This window comes from Tympanuchus pallidicinctus, unplaced genomic scaffold (genome assembly GCF_026119805.1).
Source record: "Tympanuchus pallidicinctus isolate F22 unplaced genomic scaffold, pur_lepc_1.0 scaffold22, whole genome shotgun sequence".
Classification (NCBI taxonomy): Eukaryota; Metazoa; Chordata; class Aves; order Galliformes; family Phasianidae; genus Tympanuchus; species Tympanuchus pallidicinctus.
This window is the reverse complement of record NW_026294739.1, coordinates 19,203,850-19,227,392: the sequence shown is the minus strand read 5'-3', so window position 1 is coordinate 19,227,392 and position 23,543 is coordinate 19,203,850. Positions and strand designations below refer to the sequence as shown.

The following is a 23,543-nucleotide window of genomic DNA, read 5'->3' as shown; positions in this document are numbered from 1 at the left end:
TGATGTCTGTTTGTTCCCAGGAAGCACAGTGGTGAGAAGCCCTACGTGTGCGATCGCTGCGGTCAGCGCTTTGCTCAGGCCAGCACGCTCACCTACCACGTGCGTCGCCACACCGGGGAGAAGCCTTACGTGTGTGACACCTGTGGAAAAGCCTTTGCTGTCTCAAGTTCTCTCATCACCCATTCCCGAAAACACACAGGTAAGGGGAGACCTTGCATGGAGATACCCAACCAGGCCTGGCAGGAGATGGTTGCTGCAGAGGGGTTGGGATGGGTAATGAGGAGGAAGTCCGCACTGGGAGGAGCTGGGGGTCACCTCTGGTGTTCTCAACCAGTGCTTTTCTCGTGTTCTTTCTCTTTGACTCTGGTTTAGGGAGCTCTTTCTCCCATTGGATATTCTCTGTTTCATTTTAATTTGTTCTTCATACTGTATATTCTGGTTTATATGTTGAAATAACAAACTCCTTGTGTTTACTTTAGGAGAGAAGCCATATATCTGTGGCATCTGTGGAAAGAGTTTTATTTCCTCTGGAGAACTCAATAAACATTTTCGGTCCCATACAGGTCAGTTTCCAGACAGGCTGCTTCCTGCACAATAAATAAGATTCTACTTCTTCCCTTTTGCCTATAAAATATACCATATTGTGTTGCACTTAAGAGTAGTAATTTCTTAATGTATGTATTTCAGCATGAAAATAATTTAAAGAAAATGTCTGTGACTTTTTTAATTGCCTATTTCAGACATATGTCTGCATGTAACAGCATAAGTGTTGATGTAAGGGCTTTACCTCGAGCATTGAGGCTTTTTTCTTTGTTTTAATCTACTGTTCTGGAAACAGTCTTATTCTGAATAATGGCACAGACAAAACAGCTTGCAGTTATCATGATGCATTTTTAAAATACAACTTAGAAATCCATTATCCTGTGTCAGCAACTGCGTCTTCTTTCACTTTTAAGATTAATCTGTCAAACTTTTTTTCAGGAGAAAGACCCTTCATTTGTGAACTGTGTGGAAATTCTTACACAGATATAAAAAACCTTAAGAAGCACAAAACAAAAGTTCACACAGGTAAGTTCCTTGTGTAAAGAAAGGTTCAGAAGCAGCATCAATTATTGACTTGTCATCAACAGTCATCATCAACATGTCATCAACATCAACAAATTTGTCTGTTCATTTTTATTCCTCCATGTAAGGACACTTCAGCTGTCTTTCTCTTGTAGAGTTTTGCCATCTGTAGCAAGACTTCTAATAGCAGTTGCTCATGCTCTCTGGAAACAAGTCCCCCTTAGCTCTTGCTAATAACAATTCCTGCATCATTTGCTAACTTGTTCCATTTGCTAATTGCTGGGGAAAATAAATGATTGGGAATTTTTTTTTTTTGCCAGGATCTGAAACTCCCCCTGATTGCAATACACTTGATAATTCTTTCAATGATCAAGAATCCCTTCAGAGTCAGAAGAGTCCTTTATCAGAGTCTGTAGATGTGAAACCCTCTGAGATGTCTTTGCCGCTTCCTCTTCCCATTGGTACTGAAGACCATCAGATGCTTCTTCCTGTGGCAGGCAGTCAGTCCCCATCATCAGAAACATTACTGAGATCTGCTGTGACTGGATATTCAGAACCTCAGTTCATTTTCTTGCAGCAATTATACTGACACTGTAGAGCCAGCAAAGAAATCCAGCAGTGAACTCACCTTTGGTAAAGATGAACGTAATCAATCAAGCAGTCACTTCTTGAATTTTCTTGGTTTTTTTTTTCCTTTCTGTAAAGGCAGTTGTAAGCTGTTTCCATTGTACTATGCTGTCTTTTTTTTTGTTTTTTGTCACTGTTGAATTGTGCTAATCTACAATCAACCTTCTGTTTGCAATTAACACTTCCAGGAGTTACATGTTTTCCAGCAATGCCTGCCTTAAGTATTCTCTGTTAAATACTCTAATGCATTTTGGAGATCTCCTGTTATGTTCCTGTCCATCTGGTGTGTGACAGTATCACCTGAGCACTGGAGCAGGTAGCCAGGAGAGGTTGCTGGAGTCCCCTTGCTTGGGGATCTTCAAAAGCTGCTAGGATGTGGTCCTAGGCAACATGCTGTTTGTTTGTTTGTTTTTAAGGGAAAGTCATAATCTGAATGTGCTAAAGAGCATCCTGAGGTCCTGTAATGGTACGTGATGGCAGGTAGGCCAGTGCTCAGTCAAGGTCCTCTCAAAGAATTACTGCTGTCTGTGAGAAGCAGTCCATCTTCAGCTGAAGTCTGACCAGAGGGACAGAAAGCTTTGTGTTTATGTCCCTGATGGGGCAAGTAAAGGAGAGTTTCTTTAGCATGATAACCCAGAGAGTTCTAATGGCATAGGTACTACTGTGTATTCTTTCCCAGAAGTCACTCGTTTTTGAAGTGAATCTAGTGTTGTAACTTGTCCAAGATCTTTTTTCATATGTCTGAAATATCCCAAATTTGGCACAAGCAGCAGCATTTGCTCACCAGAAGAGCTAGAACATGGGTGTTGTAGATGAGGTGAAAAGATGCATTGACTGAACTGTGATGTGTGATCCATAGCTTCATAATGATCATTTTTGTGCTTCTTGTGGTGCTGGTCAGTAGGTACAAAAGAAGAAACAAATGCAGCCCTTCACTGTGAAAATACTGCATAACTGCTATTGAGGGGGCATTGAGGAAGAATACAACAGGGCAGATTAACATTCTCCCAAGCAGGGATTTGTTTCAACTGAAGTATTTATGTATTCATTTACCTTTCGTGTTGCATATCCACAGTAACTGTCATTGGTATCTAGCAAGACTCTTGCAAAGGTATATTTTACTATTAGCAATTTATATTTTTTTTTAACAAAGCATTTTTAGGTTCTCTGTAGGATCATTAAAGACACTGGTTAAGAGTAGGAGTACCTTTTTTAATGCTCCATTTTGCCAGTTTGTGCCATTAACATGATATAAATGTTACCTAAATAATCATCAAATAGTAAGGAAGCAGTCTTATGACTGTGCCACAAATACATTTAAAGATATCACTTGTTGGTTATTTCTTTGGTGCTAGCATTTTATTCCCACTGATGCCTTGTGTCCAGACATTGATAAATAGAAGGGCATAGGAGATACCTCTTAACTGTGTTCTACATGGAGTAAAAATTAATCTGCCCCTTAATTAAACAGCCTTGTGAAAAAGTTCTTGGAGGATTTCATGTAAATGCTCTGCAGATGGTCCCTTGACTCCTGAGCATGACTACAGATTTTTTTCCTCTACATTTGTACTTGGGAAGTAACAGATCTTTCATTTCTTTGTGTTGGTCATCTTGATATGGGGCACGGTTAGAACTCTGCTTCTTGATCATGTTTTAAGTCATAAGATATGGCCAATTTAATGATAAAATCTACCACAGGCAGCATGGAGTGGCCCAGGAACAGTTGAATGCAGGCATTTTTCACTTTGTTTGCTAATTACTGCCATACTTCTTGACATTTAATTTCTTTGCTTATCCATCCTGCACCATTTACGTACAGCTGATGCCCTTCATAAGGCTGGCACAGGGCAATAGATGAAGTTCTCAGATCTTGTTTGGCAGTTCCCTACTACTGCTTCTCCCATGGCTTTTTCTTCTTCCAAGTTGCTGTTGTTGATTAGGAGCTGAATGATTCTGTAGCCAACTAGCATTCAAGAACCACAAAGAGCAGAATCCTGATTCCATTTAACAAAGTGAACGCTGTACCTTGCTCTAAGATTCCTCTTTACTTTCACTTTCTGAAAACAGAGGAAGAGTCTTGGCATAGACACAGACTTAGCCAGGAGTATTGACAAAGTGCAGCACTGTATGCTCGATAAATGTCATGTTTAACCAACTCTGGAAGATAAACTAATGATACACTATTGTTATCTGAGGATTAAAATTCAGAATAAAGGACAAGAGCTGTTTTGCTCTAGGAAGAAGTAACTACATTCCTACTTAGAAAATGCATTCCATAACAGTGTTTGGACTGTTTTTATATTTCTACAATAATAGCTTATTGCTGTATTCTTAGATTTTCAGGCTTTTTAAAACAGTACTTAGATTTATACAGGATTTGTTTAGATGCTTATAACAGTACCACTTTCTTTCGTAGTCATTTAGTTTTCTTTATAGACAAGAAAATAATCATTATTTTTTACAAAACACCACTTTTAGCCTTTCTTAGTAGAATACACAGGCTGTAATTTTGACTTAGAGCAATAATTTAGTGAACTGCACTCTTCAGTCCTCATCTGAGAACCTCGATTCTTACCCTCATCTTTTGTGCAGATATCTCAGCTGCTGAGGTATGATCTCTATCAACGGTATTCATTTAATAGAATATAGATTTTAAATATATATAGAAAGAGATATATATTGAATTTGTAGGAGTGTTCAGGCTGGGTGCTCCATGGCCTGAAGAAGCAGCTCTGTACGGTACCTTGTGCCCATAGATGCATGAAGTCAGCTGCACATTCATTCTTAGGCTTAAGGAGTTCATTGTGGAGGTACGTGGTGATTAACGATATTGGTAAGTTCCTTCAGAGATGAATGGGGGAAACTTGGAATTTTTGTAGGGATTCTTCTCATTCTTGAGACCTACCTGCAAAATGAAAGAGAATTTTAGTCCATCATTGGTAATTTACAGAAAATGACTTAATTTATCCAAGAAACATCATTGTTTCAGTAGCATTTCAGTTCAACCTGAACAGATTATTTGCAACTATAAATGTCTGAATTGGCTGTTTCAAATACTTATGTTAGAATCACTCCTTGTGTGGCATTTATCTGAATCGGTGCCTATCTGTAGGCACAGAGCATGAAAGTTTTCTTGAAACATATGGCTTAAGAAAAGTTGTCAAGTACAGACAAATCCCTCATCTAGGATTTCAGGGCTGTGATTTCGGAGAGGATGTCGATAAGCCTTGCAGCAGAGTTAAGGTTAATGACTGATTTTTGGTTTAAATTATTTTTGAAGTATCTTTCATGTATATACAGCCTTTCCTCTGTTATTTGTATATAGCTCAACTCTCGATTTTATAATCTCCTGGGCAGGGAGTTGTACATATTTAGCCTGAAGTGTTTTATGTTAGACTTTAATAAACTTGTTTTGTACTTTTCCCTCACCTCGTGTCTGCTGTTTAGAACTGCAAGGGGTAACAACAAAAGGAGGAGGGAAGCAGTCTAACATCACCACCACAGCACCCTGTCAGGAAGCACAGGACACCACACACTGCAGGACACTGCATACAACAAGGTTTACCACACTTCCTTGGCAGTAAGAAACACCTGATTTGCCTGATAAAAGATATTTTGGATCAGTTCAACCCAAATTAAACACTTTGTTTCTAGATGCAGTTTAATATAAACACTCTTATGTTAGTACTTTTATTTTCCTGCTGGTAAGGTTTGAGGATTGGAGGTTTGGTTTTGTTTGTTTACTTAGACTGCTTTGAAAGTTCACTGTTTCTGCTAAAGATGATAGTCACTCAACTCCAAATTTGTATTTTGCCTACCTTATTTTTACTGAATAGTTCAACTGACAGAAGGTGGTATAAAGGCCAGAGCACTCAGCAGGGCTTCGTGGACCTGCACTGTATCACTGGCCTGCTGGATCGGTTATTTTCCTTCCCCTTACACTGGGGTCTAAATGCTGCCTTTCTAAAAGGTGCTTTGAGTTCTGGCAGCTGAAGAAATGATTTACAGAACAGGATTGTGCTTTTTTAGCTACTAGAATAGCACGGCAAGAAGGCCCAGCTATGTGAATTCTCTCCTTCAAAAGAACACAAGGATGCATCTTTCAAGAGTTTCAAGGAAAGCAGTGTTTCTGGCATAGGCCTTAATCTATACTCCTTTTTTTTTCTTTTTTTCTTTTTTTTTTGCATAACAAGTTACTTTAGCTTGCATCCACTGACACAAAATTCAGTAAGTGATGCTGCTGCCCTTTCTTACAAAGCAAGGTGCAGCACCAGCTATTTCTACTGCTCTTGTCAATAATGCAGAGCGTTCCTGTGGGTCAAACACCCTGTTGTTAAAAACATTTCAGAAAGCATGCTAGCATTTTCAAAAGTAGATTCCATTTATCCTTATAACAACCACACACTGCAAGCGAATCAAAATACTGTTCTGATAAAAGTAAAGAGTTTGCTCTTCAAGTTCCTGCATTATTGCAGCTACCAGCTTAAATTCATCGAACTTGTTTAACAAAATATAAAATGTTTTTGGATAAACAACAAAAGCTTGCTTTCTCTTTTTCCTCATTAATGGCATATAGAGCCTAGTAGTGACACACGGACTTACTCAGACTCCTAACTCTAACAGGAATCTTGTTCCACCACATATCTGATTTGCTCTCAAGCAAATCTGCTGCTCAGCAGCAGTCCTAAATGGAAGTTTGAGCTTTCTGTTTGTTTTAATCAACACGGTCTGCCTAGCTGCACTTCAGCCCACAGAGAGACAGCAGAAATTGCTGTGGGGAAACCTGGCTGCAGGAAGGGCAGCAGCAGCTGTTTCTCTGCAGCAGCCCAGGGGAAAAGGACACCATGGTCACAGTACCTGATCCATGGGCTCTGCTGCTGCTCTGATGCACTCCCTGCATCCTCTTTAAATAAGCACTTGGTAACTGCTGACCTGAGAAGGGCTCCCAAATAGAGCTGAGCAGTGCAGCTGCTGGAAGCTCAGTTCATGCACCACTGACGTTCAGAGTCTTCACACCACCTCCTGTCAGTGACTGCTATATTCTGCATTGCTGCTAAGAATACCTGCTGTCACTTGTAGTGTGTCACGCCATAGTGGAAGTTGTTCTCATCTCAGCACATCACTTACATGCATTCATCTGTCACCTGGCAACCAGGGAGCTCTACCCAACCATGGCACAGCAAAGCACACGCATGCACAATAGTAATGACTATAGCAAAACAAACATGCTTTCATATTAATAGGCTTTTAATAGATTGGCCACTATTTAAAAACAAATTTTACCACTTATTGGTTTGATATTTCATCTCTAATGCTATTTTAAAGTATTTCTAGACTCGCAGGGTAAAGACACTGAAGAAACAACCAGCAGCGTGTTTGATATCTGTTGTACTAGAAGACAGATAAACTATGTGAGCACACCAAGATCCTACCTTAGAAATATTCTGAAACAGCTGCAATTGCCAGACTGGCATTAGCAGCAGCGTTCTTCACCTCCCCATAGCTTGGTGTCCAGTAGTAATGCTTTTTAAGGCCATGGGAGAGCTCTGCAAGGTGAACGTGCCCGTCCACTTCGTACGGTTCCACATCTGTGCAACCAGGTTTCAAGCGGCCTGCCTGAATTAATTCTGAAAATGCCTGAAATGAACGAAACAAGAAGCTGCCATACAATATTTCACTTTGATTGTAAGGAAGGGCCTAGAAGATAAAACACGGTGGGCACGCACTTGGTCACTTCAGTCCAGTACTCACCGTACAGGCGGCTTCATCAAAGTTGTTCCCCCAAATATAAACGTAGGAGAGTTCCACATTTATTTTCATTGCTTGTGAGAGAGCTGCCAGCCCTTTGCCACTTATATTGTTGCTCACTACTGACAACCTAATAAACAGAAAATAGTTATGCAAGCATGCTAAGCCACTGCATTCCCATATCTTAGCTAAAACTCAGGGTTTTACTCAGTTAGACTTTATACAACTGTATGTATAATGAAATCTTCTATTTGTCATAATGTAATAAGATATTTGTATCAAGCCCATTCCTATTAAAAATATTTGTCAGGTTGCTACAGGCAGGTTGGACTCTGGAACTGTACTGTGTCCCAAGGCACTGCCATGACTCACACAGCCAGGTTGCTCCCCATTCAGTTGTTCAGTGTAGTGGCTTACTGTGTGGTGGCCACATCTCATCTTCTGTCTGCTCTGCAGCCCAGGCCTTGGCGCCTGGCCAGGTTAAGCTTTGATCTTTATTGTGCGGCAGTTATTTTTACATCGGTGAGCCTGGAAGGCTTTCAGAGGCACCGAGCAGCCACCACCTCCTCAGTCTGCTGCTTAACACTCGTGGCTTCAGGTAACACCTTTGATCAGCTTTATACCTCCTGCTGGTGCACGGCTTAATGCGTGCTCAGAATGCACACCGATGGGCAGATTACAGCTCTTTTGGGTTCACCCGGAAGCTAACTTAAACAGAGGATTTTCTTAAGTGTTGAAGATCAGAATCAACAAATATAGAGCCTTAGCCTTCTATGGAATCTGCTTGGCTTAAAATTCTGAAGATGTACAGATCCTAGTTTGTTTATGCTTGTGCAACACAGGGACCTGTGCTTTAAAGGTGGATAAAGAACAATAAAGATCTAATAGCCTCTCTCCTGCTCCTCGAAATGAATGTAAAAATGACTTAGTCTCAGGTAAGATGCTTAGAACCATTGCAGAACCAATTTAACTTTCACCCTCACCCTTCCCCTCTCACCCTCCCACACCTATGGCTAGGCAAATGAATTCCATACTGTCACTCATTTTTTCTTTCCTCAGCTGTACCAAGAAGTTTGGAGCTTTGTGTGTTTTCTGTTTTGACTGCTAATGTCAAAGCACAATTTTCACATCAGTTCAGCCACGGCAGAGTCTGAGTTTCTTATATTTGGAGTGTTTTCTGTCTGCAATCCCTGAGGAAGTTACTGAAATACTAACGCCTTAAGAGTCCTGTTGTACAAAGCCAAAGCTTCACTCAAGTAGATAGCTCCAGCATCTTCTATTCGGTTTGAATTAAGATCTAGGATTTCCAGAGTTTGGTTCTGTTTCAGTAGTTCTCCCAGAAATTTCACATCCTCACGAGTTACTTTATTACTGAAAGAGATATGCATATATATATATTTATAAAAGAGATACTAAGAAAATGAGCATCTAATGTCAGTCAGGGTTAGGTCCTGTACTAACTCTTACCAGCTAAGATCAAGGTATCTCAGGCTGCAGTTTTCATACAACGCCTCACACAGTCGCTCTACACCAAAGCTTTTAATTTCATGCTTGCACAGATGTAGCTCCACAAGAGAAGAATTATTTTTCAGCATCAAAGCTATGTGGACTGTGGTCTCTTCCTAGAAGTAAACACTCATTTTTATTAAACTATACTTTAGGATAAGATGTAGTCTTGCTTCAGTAAAAGACACGTACAACAGCTAACCCTGGTTGTCAGTGGTGGTCTATTTGTATCTTACAGCTTTGTACTGAAAATAGCCAGGCAGTGATGCACTATTACAACCAAAAAAAGTGAAAAATAACAGAAGTATTTGCAGATTTGCAGTACTGTACATCCCTGTAAATATCAAGTCATTCAAGCATTGATGCTCCTATCTTATTTCCTTCCCAGTCATTGCTTTAACAAAACTGTAGTTGGATCAGCTTTCACCAACATTAGAAGTATTTTGTCATGCCACTTACTTTATGAAAAGAGACACTGCTAAGAAGAGAAATGTGCCGTCACCATAAGACACTGCACATCTACTTTGAGGTTTTGTTTATTAAAAAATAACTGCATGAGATCTTTGAGTCAATAATAAGGGAACAAGCCACAGGCCTCAGCAAATGACAGCAATGGCAAAGAGCAAGTTTCCCCCAGATACAGCTTAGGCCCTTATTTTCATACCAGTGATGTAAATGGCCTTGTAAAACTGCGGATAGGTAGATCAGACCCCTGTCTCAGTAGAGAAGAAGCTATCAGCTGTTTGAACTGTTGAAAACATCTCTGGGATATGGGAAGATCTGCTGGCCTTCACAACAATTCATTGTATTATCATGCAATTGGGAAAATAGAGTATGCACTTCATGCACCTGAAAACTGCTGACGCTGGTGAAACAGCAGGAGCAATGAGGGACAGGAGCTGCATGCCTGCAAGGCAGAAGCTCTGGTGCATGTACATACCCAGTGCCAGGGTGCTGCCTACAGCAAACACTGCCTCACTGATCTCTCTTCAGTGCTCGACTGTTTTGGAAGCTCTTGTGTCTTTGTTTTGGATTGAAAACACATCATAGGTTTTACATTGATGAGGTTCATTCACTTGTTAAATTCAAGCTACAAGTCCACATAGTGAAACAAAACCATGGCACTGTGAATAAGGGATATTGTTAAGTGTGCCTTTCTTTAGGCTGCAGCCTCTGGCAATCGCCCATGCTCTGCTCAGATAAAAAGCAGTCTTTTGTCCTTCCCTCAGTTCCTGCTAAACAGCTTTTGTCCCTCACTTTGCTGAATGATGCACAAAACTCTCCAAAGCGCTGGCAGCAAAATGAATATTTGGTTCAGTAATACCCATCTCCCTTTGCCCACTGCTTCATAAATGCATACCTACCAAGAAAAATAAAACAAAATTAACTTTCCAGTTAAACAAGGGCAGACCGAGGCTGCATAAAACTTGGGATCAGAAAAAAAATAAAGTATTCCCACAACCAATTATCACTTCAAGAAAACCCAGAGTAGCCCAGATGTCCATAAACTTATCAGTAGTGACTTTGCTTGTGCTCCTCTCTTTGCCTGAGCTGGCACTGCAGCCTATTACCTTACCTCCTGGCTGTACAGCAATGGACGATTGAGGTTTATTGCTTTGACTGCTTTGTTCTGAGTCAGGACTGATGCTATTGCTATTAGACACTGTGTACCCTGCAAATGAAAACAGACAAGTCTTGTAGATAAACCTGTCCGGTGAACAGGTCAAGCTCTCGTATTACCATGACTTCTTGGAATGGATTGTCAGAAGATCAGAACCACTAGGCAGGCTCTGGCTGGAAACAGTATTACTTCTGCCTCCTGTACCTTGGAGAAATACAAGTGCAGCCAGCAAGTGCCTACTGGCACCAATGCAAATTTCTTGTAGAACAGCAGTGCAATGAGACTAAGAACTGTAAACAGCTAGAAAATCCAGCAACTCAGAAAAAAAAAAAGAAAGCAAATATGATGGATCTCCAAGAGGTACTTGTCCGTTTCATTGATCCTTGTGTTGGTTTTCCTGATTTGAGAAGAAAAATCAACTTGGGAGTGTTCCCTGCAATCTTCAGTACAAGTCTCATCTAACACTTCTCCACTAGGTAAATGCACACTACATGTGAATTCACATGGTACAGAACAGTCAGCCTAGAATACAGGCCAGTTTGGGATTTCTCTATTTCCTCATTTTGCTCACTAACTTATGTTTATGTTTTTTTCTGATTAGCCTTGTCTACATTCAAAGACATTTCATTTTAAAACAGAACTGTTAACTCTCTACCAATCATACAGAGATGAAGCATCCAGGTAAGTTTTACTCGGGCAGCACTTCCCTTGTTTATGTACTGGTAACATCCTCCCCAGTTTCTGGAAGGTATTTCCCCCTTCCAGTTTGGGAGAAAGTTCTGTAATTCCACAAAACAAATATTATATAATAACATCTTCACCTGACCCCCAGATCTCTCCCTGCCTCCAGGCGACAGTCACAGCTGTTATGTTACAGTCAAATTTACTCCTTGTGCCAGTTTCTATTCTCTATTTCCCCTTGAAGTTCAGGGGACTCCCAGCACTCAACTCCAGGAGGCAGCAAGTTATCTCAAATCGAGCTGGGGGCCTTTCTGCTCAGCTCAGCACTGCCACACCTATGGCATCAACGAGCTGAGCTCCAACATGAGCAACAGAACTGTGAGGAGGATAACTTGCAAGTTTCATAGTACTGCACACTTCAGAAGGAGAACACCACCTTTCTGCAGCATCACTCAGACAGGATTTGCATGCACACACAAATATACATATATTTACTATATATTTTATATATTCACTTAAAAATGTATGTGTATATATACATATACACACATAAATAATGGGAACAGAAGAAACAATGCTGGAGCACATGAAAGCCAAGCACCTGAATTCCCAATGGCAGTGGCTGCAATGTATCACTGGTTATGACCTCAGCGTTTTATACAACATGCCTTTCCAAGCACACGCTACAATATTATGTAATGTGTTACCTCCAGCCATCATAAAATGCAAAACCAATGGCAACAGATGACATTTTCTCATAATCAAGCAGTGCAGCACCTTTGTGATACTCCTGAAATAATTATTACATTGCTGATGATTCTACTGATTTACTCACCACATCACAGTCTCCAAGATCTAACTTCTCTAAGGTGCAATTAACTTGTAGCATTGAAGCAAAGTACATTCCACCCTTATTGCCTATTTTGTTTCCAGTCAATCTCAAATGCAGAAGAGTTTCATTGCTCTGGAACAAAATCAAAAGAAAAAGGTAAAATCATTTTCTTTCAATTCTCTTAATAAAAATATCACTGCCCTTTTTCCTGTGGATCCCGCTCATTGTCACACACAGACAAAAGGTCCCTCCAGAAAAACTGTGCCCAAGAGATAGCACTAAGCAGCTGAAAACAACCCAGGCAGGTATTTCTGCATTAACTGGCAATGCACAGTCCTATCATACAGTCTCAGCATTTCAGGCCTCTCAAATTTAGTTGAGATTAGAAGATTAGTTCAAAGACCACGAAGAAGGAAGGAAGAGCCCACGTGAGCCTCACTTCATAGACAAAACAAACCTTACACGCTAGCCTCGTTTCCTTGGGAAACCGTGTTAAAAATAACAGACATTTTCATGCTGCTGTGAGGCAAAGCTTTGAAAACCCATCTCAGGTATCTAGAATCAAAACATTTGTTGCCATTAAGGTACAGGCAAATTTCACACCCAATTCCAAAAACTCATAACCTAAGGAAAACCTTGATGACGTTCTACACCCTACAGCACAACAACGCTTTTCACACAGAAAATTATCACACAGTTGTGATAATTAAGTACTAATGGCAGCACAGGGCTACTTTCTCTTGTGTGAAATCTGATTTCTGAAGTCTGCCTTGGGAAAACAAGCAGTCGCTGTGTTACAGCAAAGAGCTGAGCAGCAGAGGACAGAGGGCTCTTTCAGCCAGCTTTATGTTGGCAGGACAGCTCGTGCTGCTCATCAGAAGCAGAAAATATCTAGCAAGATGCCACTGTCTAAATCTCCTAGACGAATACTCACATGGAGAGCATTTGCTATCAGCTCAGCTCCACTCGTGCCAATATCGTTAAACATCAGGTTAAGGTATCGCAGAGTTGAGTTTTCCTTCCGAAGAAATAAAGCAGAAAGCAATGAGAATTGCTTCTATTGCACCCTGCACTTTTCAAAAAGGAGACATGCTATACATGCACTACAACCTCTGTCCTGCACCACATTACAGGCAGCCCCTGATGTGGAAAGTAAAGAATGCTCAAGTACATCAGATGAGTAAATCCTCACAGTCCTATGAGAGCCCCCTAGGAGCCCAGGGGATCAAACAAGGCAGGTGAAGCTCAGATACAGACCTGCAGGTATTTTGTGAATGCACAGATGCTGAATTTACAGTCACTGTTTTTGATCCGCGTGCCAGTGCTTACAATTGTAAAAAGGCAGCACTAAAGTTTAGTAAGTTTAGACTCACAGAAAGGCTGAGAAGGGATAAAATACATAAAACAGAGGCCCTGGCACAATCCACGCTACCATTACATCCTTCATTGAAATGAATGTTAGCTTAAAAACTCCTGGCTTACTGTCTTGCTCTTTCTTCAGACATACTAATATATCTTATACTATCAGAAATTCAAAGACCACAATCTGAGATCCTAACAGGAGAGATTTGGTTGCAAAAGTCAAATTAATGGAATTCTGCCAAACCAATGCAGTCTTGGTCTCCAATACACCACAGAAATATTACCATAGCCAAATAAACCACACTTCTGAAACAGAAACATTTTGGCACCTGGAGGAACGTTGCCACGTGCCTTACTCCAACATCAGTCAAATCATTATATCTCAGATCCAAACCTGAAAAAGATTGAGAATAATGCAAGAGGTGCATACCTACATTTAACTTCTCTGTAAACAAAAAGAAATAAATATGAACTAAACTGAAATGGAGATTGCTTGTGTTTTCTTTTATATTTTATTTTTTTGTGTGTGATATTTGCTGCCCGGTGATAAACCAGCACAATATGAGCACTGACATCAGACATGTAAAGATACTTACCGGTGACAAATACAGCACGGCGTAAGACAGAGGCAAGAACTTGAACATCTTCATCTGTCACTCTCTGCACAGGCACTAAGCGATTATTTCCAGCTATTTTTAACGTGATCCCTTTTGTCTGTCTGCTGTAACAGAAAAGTGTAACCACATAAAAAGGAAAATAATAGTAAAAAGAATTCTTTCTTCAGGTTAAGAGATGCATTCCTATTCACCCTCCCCAGTGTGCCTGCACGTGGTCAGTTATCCATCTTGTTACTCTGAAGATACTGCACAGCTACACGACCACAAGTGCACAGCGAGCAGGAAGCAGAAAGACAAGAGAAGCAGAGATGAAAATAAAGAAGACTATCCTGGGGTAACCTCATCTGTTCCTTCTTTCCTTTATCTGTTCTATCCTGCCCCAAAGGCAGAACAGCTAACCCAAACTACTGCCCAACCTTGTCTTCTCCTGTGTTCTCTCTCCAAAAAACAATCAACTCCAACCCCAGGTGCATCCCTGAGAGAAAGGTCTATCTGATCACAAAAGGAGAAGCAATTTTTGTGGTCAGCACCTTGCCAGGACTCACAGACAGTTCAGGAAAGCACTATCAGCTGGAAGCTAACTGGATGCAGCTGAGCCTTTTTAAACGGGAGCGAGAAATCAGGAAGGGAGTTAGGATGGCTGAATAGTCAGTTGGGCTTCTCTAAGGGATGTAAAGTTACCATTCTTCCCATTTTTCACTTTTTTGATTTTATTGCTTGTAAAGCTGCCCAGGAGGGATATACAGTTACAGACTTGCCAAGATGATGTCAGGATGAGTCAAACCAGAACTTCTGCAGTAAATGTTAAGTGCAATTTGTGTTCAAGCCTGAAACTCCACAAACTTTCCCACTGCTCCAATTCTTGTCCTACCATCTTGTTTAAGCAGTTCAGAAGTATCTGAAACATGCTGATTGTTCTTTTCTTACATATTATCACTTTTATCAGCTTCTTGAAGCACACGAGCAACAAAGTGATTTTCAGGTTGGCTCAGGTTTTGGCAAGTCTGCAAATACTGCTGATGAAGATCTGGAGGAACTGACATGACGTGCCTGAAAACAAAGCAAACAGTTACTGCATCGCCATGGCAGCCTAACAACGTTGCCATGGACCCAGTTCTGTTGTGCCAGGGGGTGTGCAACAGTAAAAATGGGTCCTGCTATGAAAAGAATTGTAGTTATCAGAATAACTGAATTATGGACATACAGATGGAAAAAATAAGGAAAAAACGTGGCCCTGATGTGGCATCACAGAGAACATGAACAACTAGAAGTAGTATTCATAAAGACAGGTCTCTTTCCCTTTTGTAAAAAGGGCAGCGTCCTGCGGTCTGTGATGAAAGTCGGTTCTGTGTGTGATGCTGCTATTTGAGAAAGCCCCAGCAAGAAGCTTCGGGACAAATCCCAGCCTCACAGAGTGCTGCAAGACCCCCAGCAAACTGCCCTCCTGCCCTGCTCTGCCTGAGGCAGCCGTGTCTGAGCTTACCAGCCAACATGAGACCGCCAGAGAGCCCGACTCCTCCATGCCCTCCCCACATACATCCACACTGCTGAGCTGAGCCCATTACCACACAGCTGATGTCCAACGCAGGGTCTGGGTGCCCAAGAGATCAGGAGCCACTCTGCTGCCCACCTCGGAGGGGAAGCCTGGTGCTGGGCAGGGCATCACACTTCCATGCTAACACCAGCCTCACTTATCCTTGCACTGTTTACTGAGTGCTCTGCCCACACCCTCCGAGGAGCTTTGGCACAAATCAGTGTGTTTACAGGGTTGTGTGCTTCAGAAGTGCACTTTCCACTCAGATCCTCCCCCTAACTCCCACATGATCCAAGGCTGAGCTGGGATCGCACGCTCCCATCGCCCCACAGGATGCTCACTCCTTACCACTGAAAGAACAAAAAAGAAACGCTGCTGTACAAAGCTCCAATGAGACCACAAAGCTTAGCGTGGCTCTCCCCACACCTCCCTGACCTTTGGTTCTTTCCCCTCATTCTGGTCACCCCTGAGGTCCCAGGGGTTGGCAGCTTCCTCCTGACTGCAGCCCCCACTCCCTTCACTATCAGCTCAAAGCTACCACCATTCACTCCCAGAGACAGCAGAGGTCAGCCAGGCCTTTCCATCTCTCACTCTTTTACAGTCCACATTCTGCAATTAAAGGGCTATTGAATATCAGGTTCTGGTATGTCCCTGTTATAGAAGACCCCTTTCCTAAGAATCTTTGTAAATGAAGACCCACAGAAGTTGTTTCATTCAGCCCCACTGACTTCACAAAGGCCACCCTCTGATTTGGCATTTTGGGGTTCTGGATTCAAAGTCACAGTCACACTTGTACGTATTGCAGATGTCAACATCAAGGAATGTAAGCAGCTTTTGCAGGGATACAACTGACAGTAGGTAGGACCTGTCCCTCAGTCTTAACTTCTTTCACTATTTATTTAGTGTCTGACTACTGTTGATTTTTATTTTTATTTTTTTTTTCTCTTCTGAAATTTAAAAATAAGAATTACAGATGGCTGAGTCTCAGCACAGCATGGAGCTCAGTGCAAAGGACACTCATCACCCTAAACATGACCCCATTGGCTTTGAGGATAAGCACGTTATCACTGCACAAGAAAAACCAATGAATGAAGTACCAGAGAATGAAGCTCTGATTCCCAAGCACGCCACAGATAGGATTTTTTTTATTGATTTAGCCAATAAGCAGCTGCAAATCATCCCACCTGAGGTCTTCAGTCTAGAGCATCTGGAAGAGCTGCACATGGAGAAGAACCTGATAGTGAACATCCCGAGAGAAATAAAACTCCTGAAGAGCATGAAGGTTCTCTACTTGGATCACAATCACATACGGGAAATATGTGAAGAGCTGGGGATGTTGAAAAGTATTCTGAGCTTAGATTTAAGTAACAACCCCCTCTCTTACAGCTCTCTGCAGGTAATCAGCAACCTGCAGTCCCTTCACCAGCTCAGGCTCTATCAAATAAACTTGCATGAAATCCCAGTGCAGATCTGCAAATACCTCCATCTCATTGAACTTCTTGGGCTTTCTGACAATCATCTACAGTGTCTGCCAAAAGAAACAGTGAACCTGAAAAAACTCAAGGAAATTTACCTCAAAAACAATAGATTTGAAAAATTTCCCATCGAGCTTTGTAAAATTGTTAGTTTAGAAATAATAGATCTGGAACAAAATCTCATCAGTCACATCCCAGAAGAGATAGGCTCTCTGACAAACTTAGTTAAGCTATTTTTAGCTTTTAATAACTTATCTTCCATTCCTCCCACGCTGCAACACTGCCAGAAGCTGGCGGTGCTGGATCTGTCTCATAATCCCCTGCACAAGCTTCCCCCAGTTTGGAACAATCTCACTGAAAAGAGTGAACTTGGCCTGTCTGATAACAGCCTGGAGGAGCTGCCAGCCCAGACATGCTCTTGGACATCACTTACCCATGTTTATCTGAGGAACACCGGGCTGCACAGAGTTCACCTGTCCTGCACCAGCCTAACCAGCGTCAGGGTACTCGATCTGAGCGAAAACTGCTTAGATGAAATTCCCAAAGGAATATGCTCCATGAAAAACCTGGAGATATTGAACCTGGATGACAATCAAATACAGGAGGTATTTGTTCCTATCTTTTCATTCTTACTTCACTGAGACCTTCCTTTTGCAAAGTCTTACGTTACAACCAAGAGCTGCCTTCTGCTCAAGTGTGAAGATGCACTCCTGGCATGCACTGAGCCTGGGTAACAGTGACACTGACAGCTGAGACAGAGAGGGAAAGCAAGAGCATGGAGACACTTACTTTTGTGCTGAATCATACAGATGAATACTGACTGGAGGAACTGCTGTCAGAGTTGGCTGCTTTATTTCATCATCTTTCTGTGTAAGCTGGAAAATAAGAGCTGCGTTTCTGTAGAACCAATGCATCAAAAACTGAAACAGAGCAGAGGGCAACATTAAAATAGATGACATATTGTGAATGCCTTTAAAATCATTACTATCTGCTAATTACTTGATAATGAACAGTTAAGTACTTTAAAGTATGACACACTCATTTGAGGGCTTATACCTCCCTTATTAAGTAATGCAACTCTTCCCCCCCCTCCAGGAGATTTTCACTTGTGCGATTTTCTTTGTGAAGGTCCCCTTTAGACAAGCAGTAATTCACACAGAAGAATCTCTTTCAGGTTTGATTCATTTCAATGACTCTCCCCTGCACTGAGCTTACAACAGAAGTGAAGAAGCAGACAAACATTTCTGCTAAGAATAAACCACATAAGAAATCTTTCCAGCAGAGGAAACAATATGATTTTTCCCCCCACCTTTCCACCACACTGTGAGATATAATGTTATATTAATGAGTAGAACATTCTCTGCTCATCCATCACTAACTGTGAAGCTCCATAGCTTTTCCTAGAGATTTTTCCCTAAAGACAAATCCCTACGATTACTGTTTAATTGACATAATGTATCTTTAATGATTGTGTCCAGATACCAGCAGAAATACAAGAACTGACAAATTTAAAATGCCTCAGCCTGTCCAAAAATCAATTCAACAACTTTCCAAAGGAAATCTTTCTCGTGGAGTCATTAGAGAAATTATATCTGGGACAAAATAAAGGAGTTAAACTGACAAGTCTGCCAGAAGATATCATCAAACTGCAGGTAGGGACAACAGGAGGAGGTGGGGGCTGAGTGTGTACTGTGGCTTGGCCCTTCAGCTGCTCCCAAATGCAGAACTGGAGGTTCTCCTTATTTTTTTAGGGCTGGTGCAGCATCAGGCCAGGTCTGACAGAACAGGAAGAACATCAGTAGTCAGTGTTTAAAACTTAGGTTGTCTCTTTCTACCAGGCGGTTATCCCAACGATGCCTCAGCTTTTAAAGCCAATTTCTCCACTTGCTGATATTATCCGTACATTGATAATATAGCCAGCTAAAGAAAAATCCTTTAATTATGAAAAGTTATTACACACACATATTTTCCAGAATCTGAAAGAACTGCATATAGAGAATAATTGTCTGGAGCACCTGCCCCCAGCTGTTGGCTTACTGACCCGCCTGAGAATACTCGACTGTCACAACAATCTCCTTAAGAAGCTCCCTGAGTCTCTAGGCCAAATGCAAGGTGAGAAATCATCTTTGTGTTAGCCCTAAGGACCTAATTCTTCTGGAAGGAGGGAGAGAAAGAAGGCAGAACACTGTTTGGTGCTGGCCCAGCAATCAGTAAGGGACAAATAGGAGAGAAGTCATGTGGTGAGAGGGTGAAGGAAATGCTGTGCCCAAGCTCAGAGGACTGGGGAGATTCCTGGGGCTCAGCTCCTAGCACACCACTGGCAGGAGAAGACCTGGCGGGCAGTGATGAGGAACATGCTTTGTGTCCTCCAGTTCAGTCTTTCTATCTTCCCCTGTTCTCCAATACATCTCTATGTATGGCAAGCTCAACAGTGCTCTCATGCACAGTATAGCAGATTTGGCCACCAGACTGGAAGTCTTCAACTGTAAAGATGTGCCTTGCTAGGAGAGACTGAGTCCCATCCCTCCACACTTGGGAGAGGTACTCTGAATTTTATCCAGCGCCCTTGATGAGATGTTTAGTACTCAAACTCCTAATAAGCACAGACTGAATTGTTTATTGCCTCCTCCATATGCTGTTCTACAGGGAGAATGCAGGGGTGCTTTGCATCATTCCTGTCCTTTGTATTGCAGCTGTCTGCTTTTGTGTGCTCAGGTTTGCAGAAACTGCTCCTTCAGAACAATCAGCTGTCCAGGCTGCCTGAGGATTTGAATAGCCTAAAGCAGCTGCAGGAGGTCCTTGTGGATGGGAATCCTATGACAGACCCTCCCATTGAAGTGTGCAGTCAGGGGACATCTGCTATTCTCCAGTACTTATGGCAAAAAAGACATAAAAAAGCCAAGGCTTCAAAGGTAGGTGTTTTAAAGCAACCACGATGTACGTATGTATGCAACAAAGCAGTGCCTTTAGTGATCAGAGATGCTTTAGAACAACATACAGGGCACTCTGCAACACATCAGCCACCAGCTTCGTCCAGTGATAGGGGCATAGTCACCGTGCCTAAACTCAAAGTAGGTCCAACAAGTCTGGGCACTGCTTGAAGATGAATCTAACTGGCACCTTGCTGTGTTCTGACTGTAGAGAATTGAAGTTCTAGCGTGCAGACACACTGAACAAAACATATTTTGTTATCACATTCTGCTGTGGTTGTTTTGTTTTGTTTTCCCAAAAGATCAGTCTGCATCACTAATAGAACATGAACTGAATTAGCTCAGAAAAAAACGAGGCAAGGAAAGAAAGGCAAACAGTCCTTGATTCTTCTGAAACTAAAAATCTCCCTCTCCTGCAGTGTCTGCTATTTCTTCATGAATTAATGTGTTTCTCCCAGACTATTCTTCCAAACTTAGTGGTGGCATTTAAAAATGCGAGGCCATTGCCATTTACTCCTCAGAGGATCTGGAGGATGACAGCGTTGGTCTCCTCCCTGATAAGGAATTCCTCTTGAAAAAGTAACACACGATAAAAGAAAAGTCAGGTGGCAAGTGGACAAGCTGCAAACAATGTACTCTAATGCAGAGTTGTTTTGGAGGCCATAACGTGCCTGGCTTTTATCCATTTCCTCAAGGTAACCAGACTATGTTCTCTCTCAGATCCGAAATATTTGGCATGGGCTGATTACAAAGAAGGGGATCAGACCTTTCTTGGCATTTAAAAGCATGGCAGACCAAAAAAAGGAAAAGAAAGGAAAAGAAAAACAGAAGTCTGGAAAAGAAGCAAAAGCCAAAAAGTGATTCTTGTGCAGTAAGCTGAACAGAACCCTGCCAGCTGCAAGAGAGAAGTGAGTACAAAACAGACAGCATTAAAGCATTCGCATCAGTGGAAATTCTAATGAAAACTGGTGATTTTTTTAGGGCTGTTTCTGAACTTTCAGCTACTTCAGCTGAATAAGGCAGATCCTGAAACAGTCTGGGATTTCTCATCCTGAATGGATGTTATCTTGAAGCACAGAGGCAGATGATTAACTGGAAATTAATCTAATCTGTAGGAATCAAGTGCAATGAACTGTTGTTATGAATTCCAAGTATTTTACATGTAATCCTTAGAAAGTTGTTTTCCAGTTGGTGAGGTTTGTCCATATCTAGACTATAAACCATACCTGTAGCCTTATACATACTGGCACTTAGTTACTGTCTTTTATGTTTATAAACAAAATCTTGTTTGGAAACATGGAGGAGGATTCCCAGCAGTCAGAACATACCCACACCTGCACAACACTTCTGCCTTACAGGAGTGTGAAGAGCTGTTTCAAAGTACCTCCAAGTATCTCCATCTTCTGCAAAAATGTTCCCTAACGTTTTGACAATCCGTAGCTGCAGTGTTGTGAATGACTGCAAGCTGTCAAATCCTTAGTGCTACAGCCCATCTCTTACTCTTACAAGCTTACAGTTTGTAAGATGTCTGTGTACAACAGGTTTACTTGAAAACTGCGAGTGTGCAAAATGCAGCATTTCACAATGGCTCTGGATCCATGTAAGAACACGGTCACAATGCTCCCAAAGCACAAAGCTAAACTAGGCAAGCTGCTGTGCAGAGTCAAAATGCACAAGGGAGCAGGTCTCTCTACTTAAACTGGCAGAACTTCTGACCTGCTCTCCCTGCCCATGCCTGAGCTCTACCAGAGAATGAGGAGCTGGTGGCACCCTGAGGAAGGAGGTGAAGGCAGGCTCACTGAGATTCAGCTCTCCCAAGAGCTCCACCTCCAGGTCACGTTCTTCTGAGCCACATCTGCATCCAGGGCGAGGGTCTTATTTCTGTTTGGCTCTTGAGTCTGTTGTTACAGAAGTGTCACTAATAAGCTTCTAGGTAGGAGAGAACTGGGGACTATTAAGTGCAGAAAGGTGGGATTGCTCATTTTTGGTTTTCCATCTCACTAGGAAACTGGTGCTGCTTTGACAGCAGAGGCAACTAAGGAGGAAAATGTTGGAAGGGGCACTTCTGGGAAGACTGACAGACAGGATAATCAAAACAATTTAGTAAAAGACTTTTGTGGCAGAACAGGCATGACAGACTCATGAGTGGGCAAAGGACTGGGAAGGGAATATAAAAAAGCAAGTGAAGAGATTGCAAACAGTACATCCTTACTGTGCCCTGGAAATGAGAAAGAGGAGCCCAAGAGAGTGAAGTCCACCTCAGTCTGAATTAGAGAGGTTCAAGTGAGAGAGGAGTGATTCACAGAGATCCCCATAGAACAGACAAAGGATCGTTTCTCCAGATGGAGCAAAGGCAAATTGGAGAAGGAAAGTCCCATTAAGACAAGTGATTGAAAGAGAAGGTTGGTGAGCTGCTGTGAAACAGAGGTGATAGTGTTTCCACATTAAAATAACTCTGCTGCCTTGAATAACAGTTTGAAAGGCTCCTTTGTTAGCTCTGTACGAAACAGGGGCTCTTTGCTTCTCTTCAGGGGTTGAGGAAATCTGCACAAAATAACCAATCCCACTTTGCAGCAGTTCACTGCTACCTCTGACCACGACACTCTGGTTGATCTCGCTTTCCTCAGAGCTTGTGGGATCCAAGTGCACTTTTCAGTGGAACTGAAACTGAAACCAGGAAGCCCGGGGAGACCCTCATGAAATCATGGATTAAACAATGGAGAGGCACCAGCACAATGTGGTTAGCTGCTACTGATAAACTCAGAGCCAGTCAGAAGTTGTGTTAGAGGTGTTACCCAGATTGAAGGCTGAGTATGGGATAACATGCTGAAGGGATCTGGGCAAGCAAGGAAAGTGCCAGCTGATGATTCTCTTGTGCCTCACATCCAGGAGATTGCTGCAGAGTGAAGACAAACTCAGGGCTAATTGAGCAGTACTTTATCCCTCAGGATTTCTCTAAGACTCCTCACTCAGTGGGCAGATCTAATATCTTTACTTCCTAAAATACCTTACGAATGAATAATCCCAGTGCAGTCTCTGAGCTCACGTGGGTTAAGATGTTCCATGACATAAACGAGTATGCCAGAATATGGTTCTGTGCAAGCAAATCTAATAAGAAATCATCAAAATGTAAAAAGAAGAGCCACTTATATGACCCAAGCGGGAACATTTTCTAACATTTTGGGTGCAAAGCAGGGTGGTCTGCTTCTAGCTAGAAGCTGCCCTGCGGCTTTTAATAACAGCTTTTGCTCCCCTGGATAGATTTCCTCCACATTTAGGATAAGAATAAGAACAGCTTATGCCACAAAGTGTTTTAAAAGCTAACAGATTAGTCTTGAATGCAGAAAGATTCAGATTGTTGCTAAGATAGCAGGACTTTCCTGATCTACCCCACTGCAGTATTTCCCTTGCCTGAGGCTTGCAAAGACACCAACCAAATGTTTCTTACCTTGATTTTATGCTGATTCTGTATGCAGGATTCATCTATGCTATCAGATGGCATTGAGAGCCATAGCAGAGGCAGAACAACTCCTGCTGTTTTCTTC

General features: G+C 41.9%; 3 protein-coding genes across 8 annotated transcripts in view; 2 read left to right on the top strand and 1 right to left on the bottom strand.

Moving 5' to 3' along the window:
• MYNN (myoneurin) overlaps positions 1–5,120 on the top strand; it is a 10,334-nt gene extending 5,214 nt beyond the window's left edge. For both annotated transcript variants that reach the window (XM_052687224.1, XM_052687222.1), the window contains 4 exons: positions 21–199; positions 480–563; positions 982–1,068; positions 1,386–5,120. In XM_052687224.1, coding sequence (XP_052543184.1) covers positions 21–199; positions 480–563; positions 982–1,068; positions 1,386–1,654 — 619 coding nt within the window. In that variant the 3' untranslated portion in view covers positions 1,655–5,120. The remainder of the gene's footprint in view (positions 1–20; positions 200–479; positions 564–981; positions 1,069–1,385) is intronic.
• LRRC34 (leucine rich repeat containing 34) lies at positions 3,975–23,543 on the bottom strand. 5 transcript variants are annotated; one of them, XM_052687232.1, is made up of 13 exons: positions 23,447–23,543; positions 17,858–17,988; positions 14,987–15,109; positions 14,039–14,163; positions 13,772–13,836; positions 13,015–13,098; positions 12,084–12,212; positions 10,523–10,618; positions 8,908–9,062; positions 8,656–8,811; positions 7,444–7,570; positions 7,125–7,329; positions 3,975–4,597 (listed from the first exon to the last, which is right to left on the bottom strand). In XM_052687232.1, the coding sequence occupies exons 1-12, from the start codon at positions 23,498–23,500 to the stop codon at positions 7,126–7,128; spliced, it is 1,449 nt and encodes a 482-aa protein (XP_052543192.1). In that variant the 5' UTR covers positions 23,501–23,543; the 3' UTR covers positions 3,975–4,597; position 7,125. The 5 variants fall into 5 exon arrangements, with proteins under 5 accessions (XP_052543192.1, XP_052543194.1, XP_052543197.1 ...); XM_052687234.1 differs by having other exon boundaries at positions 14,039–14,160; XM_052687237.1 differs by lacking the exon at positions 23,447–23,543 and having other exon boundaries at positions 17,502–17,904.
• On the top strand, positions 16,526–20,952 carry LRRIQ4 (leucine rich repeats and IQ motif containing 4). The gene is made up of 5 exons (XM_052687240.1): positions 16,526–17,673; positions 18,547–18,720; positions 19,042–19,180; positions 19,715–19,980; positions 20,719–20,952. Exons 1-5 carry the CDS (start codon positions 16,567–16,569, stop codon positions 20,857–20,859), a joined length of 1,827 nt encoding a protein of 608 aa, XP_052543200.1. The 5' UTR covers positions 16,526–16,566; the 3' UTR covers positions 20,860–20,952.

Bases quoted from the DNA above. Each gene is read 5' to 3' on its own strand.
- LRRIQ4 (XM_052687240.1), top strand. From the start codon at position 16,567: ATGGCTGAGTCTCAGCACAGCATGGAGCTCAGTGCAAAGGACACTCAT. The intron at 18,721-19,041 runs GTAGGGACAACA...CATATTTTCCAG, and splicing joins AAGATATCATCAAACTGCAG to AATCTGAAAGAACTGCATAT. The intron at 19,981-20,718 runs GTAGGTGTTTTA...GTTCTCTCTCAG, and splicing joins AAAAAGCCAAGGCTTCAAAG to ATCCGAAATATTTGGCATGG.
- LRRC34 (XM_052687232.1), bottom strand. From the start codon at position 23,500: ATGCCATCTGATAGCATAGATGAATCCTGCATACAGAATCAGCATAAA. The intron at 13,099-13,771 runs GTGCCAAAATGT...TTTCTTCGGAAG, and splicing joins ACGTGGCAACGTTCCTCCAG to GAAAACTCAACTCTGCGATA. The intron at 9,063-10,522 runs GTAAGGTAATAG...GTTTACTTCTAG, and splicing joins CATTGCTGTACAGCCAGGAG to GAAGAGACCACAGTCCACAT.